General features: G+C 39.7%; 1 protein-coding gene across 2 annotated transcripts in view; it reads left to right on the top strand.

Moving 5' to 3' along the window:
- Positions 1-149: 149 nt before the first annotated feature.
- MNS1 (meiosis specific nuclear structural 1) overlaps positions 150-10,298 on the top strand; it is a 41,291-nt gene continuing 31,142 nt past the window's right edge. Inside the window, exons 1-2 of one of the 2 annotated variants that reach the window (XM_006732974.3) lie at positions 150-512; positions 1,314-1,535. In XM_006732974.3, the coding sequence (XP_006733037.2) occupies positions 510-512; positions 1,314-1,535 (225 nt within the window). In that variant the 5' untranslated portion in view covers positions 150-509. Of the gene's footprint in view, positions 513-537; positions 911-1,313; positions 1,536-10,298 lie in introns of those variants that run through there. The other variant, XM_031027792.2, reaches the window with a different exon arrangement.

Raw genomic sequence — 10,298 nt, 5'->3', positions numbered from 1 at the left:
GGGAGAAGCAGGCTTCCCGCTGAGCAGGGAGCCCGATGCGGGGCTCGATCCCGAGACACTGCGATCATGACCTGAGCCAAGGCAGACCCTCAACGACTGAGCCACCCAGGCGCCCCAGGAGTTTGCGTATTTCTGTGTAAACCGTTTCCGCAGACCTTCCCCCTGACTCCCAACCCCACCCAAATCACAGAATTCAGCAGCTTGAGGGAAATCGCGAGCGCCCTAAAGGGCTGCAAAGAGCTCGCGCCAGGATACGGGATTTGAAATTCCCGCCTAGTCTCTTAGACCAGGAAGCCACCTCCCTGCCAGCCTCCCAAGAAGCTCAGTGCCGATTGGCTCTTGCTGCGCACTATGAGAGGCCGCGCCCTGCGTCGGCGGGCGTTGCACCCTCTAGGGCAGCGGCAGTTGCCAGGAAACCGCGTAAACATCGGAGCTCTCAGCCCGCCACTGCTTTTGCAGCGGGAGGTCGTGGCCGCTGCATCCCGAGAGGGGGATTTTCCTCTGCCGAGATGGTGAGCCCGTCGGCGGTCTCCAAACTGCTTGTTTATCTACTGATTTAATTGTAGTTTGGAGCCTCCCTGCATCTAAAAAAGGATTTGGAGTGCCTAATCTGAGAATTAAGTGGGAAACTCGTTCAGTTTGCTTTCGGAGGCCTCATGTGCTATTGTTTAAGCAACGCTCGCGGTGGCTTCCAGCCTTTTCAAATTCTGACTCTATTAGTTCTGCCCGGTGAAAATTTTGTTTGCCATATTTCTGGAAATTTGGGAAAAGATTAAGAACGTTGAAAGAATAAGTGGGGAAAAAAGTTCAGGAGAGAGCAAATGAATTAAGTAGCAGCGGATTGACCTATTAAATCCGTATTAGGAAAACCTGACCAGCTTTTTTCAGAATGGCACTTTCTGGCCTAGGGGTAAGCGAGGCGCCGGGGTGGGGGTTGGGGTGGGGAATGAGGAGAGGAGGAATTCCCTGTGTTGTGGTTAAGAGCTAGGTCTATAGAGCTCGTCTGCGGGTCTTTGAATCCTAGTACTGCTATTTATTTAAGCCGAGGAATCTTGGATAAAGTTGCTTTTACTTTTCATGTCTCATCTATAAGATGGGGAATAATAAAAGTAATTTATTGATATACCAATATATTTATCTACCATGTGTACCTGTTTTATTATGTTACAGTTCTCTGAATTTAGGAAGGAAGCCAAAAGCCCTTTGTTTATTACTGTTACCTATTTTTGTACCTAGGGCTTGCAGCGGTATACTTTTAAAAATTAAATTTTGGAATACCAAAGTATGCGTACTTTTTTTTCTCTCCATTATAGGCTTCTAAAAGGCGAACTTTGAGCTTCAGTGAAAGGCATCAGAAACGAGTAGATATAAATTACTGCAAACAACTGCATGTCCAATCAGTAAGAAAGATACAAAATCAAATCAGGGACCAAATGGTGCAGAATGAAAATGATGACCTCGTGGAGCGTAAGAGATTCCTCAGATTATTACAGAATGAACAGTTTGAGTTGGATATGGAAGAGGCCATTCAAAAGGTACATTTTACTATTCATTCTGACATTTTTTTCTTCATTTTCTCGTTGGAAATGAGATCCAGCTGCTGATACTGGAATTGAATAGATAGATAGTAACATTAGGTAAAGGATGTCTCATCGTAAGTCAGCCCAGTGTAGTGGTAAAGAGCTGGGTTTTTGGAGTTAGACTGTATGACTTTAAATCCTAGTACCGCTGTATGTAAGCAAGCTCTGGAACCCTGGGTAAATTGATTTTACTTTTCTGCCTCATCTATAAAATGGCATTTATAATAGTACCCACTTTGTAGGAGTTTTAATAATTAATAGTTAGTACATGCAAAGCACTTAATAGTGCCTGTAACAGAGTAAGACTCAGGGTTTTGTTATGTTTTGTTTTCATAAATATGAAATCCGTAATTACTGACTTCCACAGTTTTGTTCATGTAAGTAAAATTAGGTTGCTTTCCATAAAATTCGAAAGAAAAAAATTTAAGTGTACCTTTTTTGAATTTACTGAGATTAAACATGTACATTATTCAGTGGTAGAAAATGAACTTGTATGTATTAGGTATGAATGTACTAATAGTTTTGATTTTGAAATGCTGCCTTGAAGAATTCAAGTACTGTATGTATATAATTCCTAAATATGGAGATAATTTTTCTGTGGAAACTTCTAAATATTTTAAAGGATGAGGGTAGTAAAAAGGGGAAACCAATAAGAAATGAGTTCTCATAAATGTGAAAAAGGTTTTCTGATATTTCAAAATTTTTTTAGTTCCTGCTGTATGTTCAACATTTTTAGAATATTGTGAGGAATGGCAAAAGCAACTTTTAAAAGTGGTATCCATCCCTCTGAGTTATAAATTCATAAGACTTAGACATGATTTTTCAACTCTGAGCAATAAGATCCTAGGGATTAGATTTTTTTCCCCATTCTTTTTATTCTTATTTTTTCTTTAATTTTAAAGGAAATCCCAGATATCATAGCACCTATTTCCTGTATACTTCAGTATGTATCTTACAAAATGTAGATATTTTCTTACATAGTAGTAGAATAATACCACGGTCTCAACTAATACATTTAACAGTAAATTCTAGGCATTATTTAATGCCATTCCATAATCAAGTTTTTGTGATTGTGTCAAAATCTGCTTTTACAGTTGGTTTGTTTTAATCAGGATCCAAATAAGATTCATACAGTATATTTGGTTGTCATGTCTGTTAGGTACCTCTTAATCTAAAACAGTCCCTCCCTCATTCATCCTTTTTTTTTTTTTCTTAAGTGGGAGAAAGAGGCTGGAGGGAGGGGCAGAGGGAGAGGGTGAGAGAGAATCTTAAGCAGGCTCATGCCTAATATGGAGCTGATGTGGGGCTCAATCTCATAACCCTGAGATCATGACCCAAGCCAAAATCAAGAGTCAGATAGGTGCTTAACCGACTGAGCCACCCAGGCGCCCCCCGCATCCTTTATTTTTTTAACTTCATGTTTTTAACTTGTCAAATTAGGCCAGTTTTATAGGATATCCTGTATTCTGAATTTACCTGTTTGCTTTCTCGTTTGTTCATTTAATTTGTTTCCCTAATTTTTATATTTCCTCAAAATGGAAGTTAATCCTAAAGGCCTGATTAGATTTAGGTACAACGTTTGGCAAGCACTCCATAGGTGATGCTGTCCTTGATATTGTACCATATCTGCAGGCACATGATGTCTGCTTGGTCCACTTGTAGTGATGCTCGTGTTGATAAACATGTACATTCTGGTACCTCTGTTGTAAAATTCCCAATCAGCCTTTCATCTGTGGTTTCGCAAATGAATCTTTCCTTTCGTTAGGGGTTGCAAGACACTGATTTTCTAATTTCGTTATTCCTTTCACATTTAATTAGCTGAAATTCCTTTGTAAAGAACTTTCCCACATCAACTAGGGTTATTTAGTACCCTGAAATATAGTTATTACTGGAAAGGGAGATATATACTTAATTTTCAGAGTTGGTGCTCTGGTCACTTCCGTTGGTGTCTGTCAATGTTTTTTAAAATTTTCTTTAGTTTTTGACTTTTTCCTTTTTAAAAAAATCTTTATGGACTCATGGGTCTTTAATACTTGAATTAATTGCATCTATTATCCTTTTTGATGCTCAGATTGCCCCATCTTTGGCCAATGGATGCCTTTATTGGTTCTGTGTCCTTTTGACAAGACTCCCTTAATCTGTTAGCTTCCTTGCTTTCTGTCAGAACAAAATGCTCCAGGCTAGTGATGATTAATTTTGTGTGTTGACTTTGACTGGGCCATGGGGTGCCCAGATAGTTTGTCAGACATTATCCTGGGTGTTTTGGGATGAGGTTAACATTTAAATTGGCACACTGAGTAAAGCAGATTGTCCTCTCTAATGTGGGTGATGAAGGCCTGAATAGAACAAAATGGCTGAATAAAAGGAAACTGCTCCTTCCTGACTGCCTTCTAATTTGGGACATCAGCTTTTTTCCTGCCTTCACAACTGAACTGAAATACCAGCTCGTTTTGAGTCTCAAGCCTGTCAGCCTTTGGACAGGAACTACACCATTGGTTCTCTTGTTTCTCAGGCCTTTGTGCTTAGACTGGAACTAAGCCACTGGCTCTCCTGGGTCTCTGGCTTTCTGACTCACCCTTCAGATCTTGGGAATCACTTGAGCTGATTCATTATCCTGTTTGTTCTTTTTCTCTGGCTAATGCAAGGCTCATCTTGTAAATTTCTTGCTTCACACCTGGAGTCAGCCATCATACCAAAGAGCTCTATTATCATCTAGTGGAAATAATATTTAGAGACAATTTCTGAGATAAATTTAGATTTATAATTAAGTTGCAAAAAATAGTATAGAGAATTCCTGTATACCCTTCACCTGATTTCCCCTTATGTTAACATCTTACATAATCATAGAACAATTATCAAAATGAAGAAATTAGCCTTGGTACAATATGTTAACTATAGGATTTATTCAGATCTCATCAGTTTTTTTCCATTAACATCTGTTTTCTGTTCCAAGAATACAAACTACCTTTAGTTGTCATGTCTCCATAGTCTCCTTCAGTCTGTAAGAGTTTTTCACTTTTTCCTGTCTTTCATGACCTTGACAATTTTAAATACTAGTTTTCTGTTGCTGTGTAACAAATTACCACAAATCTAGTGGCTAAAAACATCCATTTATTACCTCACAGTTTCTGTAGGTCAGAAATCTAGACATGGTATGTAGCTGGATTGACCGCTTGATCTCACAAGGCTGAAATCCAGGTGTTGTCTAGAATGCATTCTCATCTGAATCTTGGGGTCCTCTACTAAACTTATTTAAGTTGGCAGAATTCATGTTCTCATAGTTGTAAGACTGAGGCCCATATCTCTCAGAGATTGCTGACATTCCCTGCCACGTGATCCTCTCCACAACATGGCAGTCTGCTTCTGGTTTTCTGGTTTTCTTCTTGGTGTTGATTTCTAGTTTATACCATTGTGGTTGGAAAAGGTGCTTGATACGATATCAATCTTGATTTTATTGAGACTTTTTTTGTGGGCTAACATGTGGTCTGTCCTGGAAAATGTTCCATGTGTACTTGAGAAGAATGTGTATTCTGCTGCTTTTGGATGAAATGTTCTGTATGTATCTATTAGGTCCACCTGGTCTAAGGTGTTGTTTAAGACTGATGTTTCCTTATTGATTTTCTTATTTCTGTCAGATGTTGTAAGTAGGGTGTTAAAGTCCCCTACCATTATTGTATTGCTGTCAATTTCCCCCTTTCAGTGTGTTCATATTTGCTTTATATATTTTGGTGCTCCTCTTATTGGGTACATATATATTTATAAACTTTATATCTTCTTGTTTGATTGACTCCTTAATCATTATGTAATGCCCTTCTTTGTCTTTTATTACAGTCTTTGTTTCAAAGCTTTCTGTGTTTGATAAGAGTATAGCTACACCAGTTTTCTTTTCCATGGATATCGTTTTTCTTGTGGTTGTCTTTCTTTAGTGTTGTGTTTAGATTCCTTTCTCATTTTCTTTTATTTACTCTAAGTTTTTGCTGTGTGGTTGCCATGAGGTAATACATATATATAACATATATAACACTCTATGTATAGAACAGTCTATTTTAGGTTGATACCAAATTAAACTTGAACTCATTCCAGAACTCTACATTTTTACCACCCCCCCCCCACATTTTATGTTTTTGATGTCACATTTTACCTCTTATTTTATGTATCCTTTAATAATTATTGTAGTTCTAGTTTATTTTACTATTTTTGTCTTTTCATACTAGCTTTATAGGTTGATTTATCCACTACCTTCACTACATAATTTACCTTTTCCAAAGAGATTTTTACTTCATATGTTTTCTTGTTGTTAATTAGAGCCATTTCTTTTCAGCTTAAAAGGTCCCTTTAACATTTCTTGAAAAAACAGTTTAGTGGTGATGAACTCCTTTAGCTTTTGCTTTTCTGAAAAACTCTTTCCTTCAATTCTGAGTGTTTGCTGGGTAGAGTATTCTTGGTTGGAAGTTCTTTCCTTTCAGTACTTTATATATGTCATGTCACTCGCTTCTGGCCTGCACAGTTTTTGCTGCAAAATCTGCTGATAGCCCTGTGGGTTTTTTGTGTTTTTTTTTTTGTATGTAACAAATTGCTTGTATTGCTTTTAAGATTTTTCTCTTTAACTTTTGACATTTCAATTATAATGTGTCTTGGTGTGGATCTCTTTGGGTTCATTTTATTTGGAACTCTGGGCTTTTTGGACCTGGATGTCTGTTTCCTTCCCCAGGTTAGGTAAGTTTTCAGCCATTATTTCTTCAAGTAAGTTTTCTGCTCCTTCCCTCTCTCATCTCCTTTGGGAACCCTATAATGCAAATACTGTTTCACTTGATGATGTCCCATAGATCTCTTAATTTATCTTCATTTTTTTAGAATTCCTTTTTCTTTTTGCTCCTCTGTCTGGGTGAGTTCCAGGGCTTTGTTTTCTAGCTCTCTAATCCATCCTTCTGTTTTATCCAGTCTGCTGTAGAATCCCCCAGTGTATTTTTCAATTCAGTTATTATATTCTTCGGCTCTGGTTTCTGTTTTATATTTTCTTATATTTTATATCTCTTTGTTAAAGTTCTCACTGTGTTCATTCTTCTCCTGAATTCAGTGAGCATCTTTATGCCTATTACTTTGAATTCTTTATCCAGTAGATTACTTATCTCTGTATCATTAAGGTATTTTTCTGATGTTCTGTCTTATTCTCTCATTTGGAACATATTTCTCTGTTTCCTCATATTGTTTGGCTATGTTTGTTTATCTTTGTTAGGCAAAACAGCTACTTCTTCCAGTCTTGAAGACGTGGCCTTATGTAGGTGATGAAACTTCTCATTCACCATTGATTAGTTCTTGGTTGTCTCTTGAACCTTTGTGATTGTCTAAACAGCCTGATTTATTCTTGATATGTCTCTGTTGTTGAGGGTGTGCCAAGACCTGTCAGTCTTCCAAGGGCAGGAATCTCATTCAGTACTTAATTTCAGGCTGAATGGAAGCCAGACCCTCAGGTAGCAGCTTTTATTATGTGCAAATATATACAGTCCTGTGGAGCCACAATTGTAAACCCTGCTGGCCTCCAGATCTAGAGATGGTGGTGTCCCCTTGGCAACAGTTGGAAAACTCAGGACCCCAGATTTGTATGTAAGCTCCTTTCTGGGAGGTCTTGTTGAACTGCAGTGAGGCCAAGGGGATGCATAAGGATAGTGTCTCCCTACTTATGATCCCCCGGGGGAGTGCCTTTGTAGCTTTTGCTTGTGTGGGAAACCTGAAGCCTGTTTCTTAGACTAGTGCTCCAGGTTAAGTAGGCCTTTTTCACAGGAAGACTGGGTGTGTCTTTCACTCTGCTGTCTGGGTAGTGCCCTGAGGGTGTTGGCCTGCCAAGAACTGTCTTTCTGATTGTTACGGTCCCTTGGAGTTCAGGAACTCCAGCCCCCTTGGCCACCAGGGCCAGGTGAACAAGAGGCATCCCCGGTGTACTTTGCACGCACCTGCTCCGAAAGCTGCACTCACCAGCTTCAGCAAGGCAGCGGGAAGATGCCTGGACTGCATGTGTCTGAGGCTTCGGTGGTCCTGTTGGAGAGTGCCCTGTCTCCATGCCTATACTGGCCCCAGGCTGGTGGCAGGAGAATGCCACGACCGCTCCTACATGTCAGCCCCAGCCAGGGGGTGGGGGGATTGCTATGACTGCCCCCACTGTCCAGCCTCGGGACAGTGCTGAGACCACTTGCCCTCACCAGCCTCAGTGTGCCCTCCTACTCTAGTAGGATAGGTAGAGAGCACGCAGAAGGAGTCTGCCTTGCCTCCGTCCTTGGTAGAGCACCAACTGTCCCTTGCTTCTTCAGCAGATTCCCCCAGACCAGCAAATGAATTTCCTTCACATAAACACCAGGTGCTTTTCAAATTGGTGCTTTTGTGCTTGATCCTGGGATGAGTGAGACTGCAAGTGAGTTTAAAAGGAGAATCTCAGTTTCCTATAGTACTTTGGGTTCCTTGGATGTCAGCCCTCTTTGTTTTCTAAGCCAGACATTTTTTGGTGCAGCTCTGAAGTATTGGAGTGCCTAATGTGGGGCAGCAACCCCTCACTCCTCTAGCAAAAGTGCTAGACTGGTGAGATCCCTCTCTATTGTCTCCCTGCTTATTGGGGGTGGGTTTTTTTTTTTTTTTTTTGCCAAGACTGTGTCTCTTGTCTCTCTACCCCTCTCCATGTGGTCCTTTTATCCTTTGTTATAGAGAAGTAGTTCATTTAGTTTTCAGATGCTTTTCAGAAGGAAATTGTTAGAAGATGCAGGAGAGATCTAAAGTGTCCCCCAAAGTGAGAAGACACTTTGAGACTGGAAAATGAAGTAGGCCACTCCATCCAGTTTACACAGTTTGATTTGAGGTAACTTACTGAAGGGATTTGGGTGGAAGACTATCCACAGCAACTACATAGTTACTCTCTGCCAAATCCAGACCTTAGTCCACAAATTTTATAGAGCAGAGGGCATGTAGAAGGGCACTGTAAGATCAAAGGGTTCACACACGTCAAAGGGCTTGTATGCATCTAATTGACAACTAACTTTTAATTAGATCTTGTGGCCCCACCTGTGCATCAGAAAAGGAAAGACTATGTTATCTCTAACAGATTCATGGGAGGCCAAAGCAAGCCTTTCCCCATCTTGGCCTTTGTGGGTATTTCTAAGGTATGTATATTCATTTCCAAGGGGCCAGAACACCAAGAGAGGTCACTGAGCAACCAACAAGATGGAGGGCCAAAGATGGGAGTCAGTATTGTTAGGATTCCTAAAGAAATGATCCATAGGTAGCTGTAGATTTTGTGTGTCCATGAGAGGAGATGAGTTCAGGATCTTCCTATGCTGGCATCTTGGACCCCCTGATTTTTAATAAAGTTAATTTGACATAGTCTGCATTCTCTTATTCCCCTGACATCTAGTTGATTTCTTTACATTTTTTTATGTTGAAATAATTACAAATTCTTGGGAAATTGCAAAAATAGTATGGAGAGGTCCTGTGCCCTTCTACAGAAGATTCCCCCAGTGGTTACATCTTGCATAACTGTACTATGATATCAAACCCTAGAAAATGACATTTGTACAATATGCGTGTCTACCTCTGTGTCATTTTAGCACATGTGTAGATTTGTGCAACAGCCACCTCATTCAGGATACAGAACTATTCCATCACCACCAAGACCTCATTCATGCTACTCCACCATAGTCATATACTTCTTTCGACCACCACAATGCCTGATTTGTTCTCCATCTCTATAATTTTGTTCTTTCGAGAATGTTATGTAAATGTAATCATGTGTGATTCCATACATATGTGGAATTATATGTCTGACCTTTAGAGCAGGTGTTTTCCACTCAGCGTGATTTGGAGAGTCATCCAAGTTGCTGGATTTAACCAATAGTTGTATTTTATTATTGAGTAGTAGTGCATGGTATGAATGTACTTGTTGATTTCTTTTTAAATTTTGCATATTATAAAATTATTAATTCTCTTTGGTGTGTATTTCTGTGGATTTTGACAAATGCATAGATTTCAGTTTCCACCATCACAGTGTCATTCAAACAATTCTAGCACCTCAAAAGTCCCCTCATGCTGCCCCTTCGTAGTCAATCAGTCACCCTTCTCCCCTGTCCCTGGAAAGCATTGATTTCTTTTTTGTCCCAATAGGTTCACCTTTTCCATAGTGTCATATAATTGGAATTATGCAATATGTCACCTTTTGGTTCTGACTTCTTTCACTTAGCAAACCAAATGTAAGATTCCATGCTGTTGCATGAATTATTATTGTCGTATTCTAGTATATGGATGTACCACAGTTTATCCATCTACATGTTGAAAAAAAATCTGAGTTTCCAGTTTATGGCAACTGTGTCTAAAACTGCTATAAGCATTTTATTACAAGCTTATATATGAACATAAATTTTCATTTCTCTTGGATAGATATCTGGGAGTAGGATGGTTGGGTCATATGGTAGGTGTTTGCTTCATTTGATAAGAAACTTTTAAACCATTTTGCAAAGTTGCTGCATTATTTTGCATTTCCTCAAGTAATATATGAGAATTCCAGTTGCTTTGTGTCATCACTAGTACTTGCAGTTGCTTTTTGTTAATTGAAAGTATTATTTAGGGGAGCCTGGGTGGCTCAGTCATTAAGCATCTACCTTAGGCTCAGGTCATGATCCCAGGGTCCTGGGATCGAGCCCTGCATCGGCTCCCTGCTTGGCGGGAGGCCTGCTTCTCCCT

Source organism: Leptonychotes weddellii, chromosome 9 (assembly GCF_054177405.1).
Source record: "Leptonychotes weddellii isolate Sample4059 chromosome 9, ASM5417740v2, whole genome shotgun sequence".
Classification (NCBI taxonomy): domain Eukaryota; kingdom Metazoa; phylum Chordata; class Mammalia; order Carnivora; family Phocidae; genus Leptonychotes; species Leptonychotes weddellii.
Note: the sequence above shows the minus strand (reverse complement) of the source record. Positions and strands in the feature narration are given on the sequence as shown.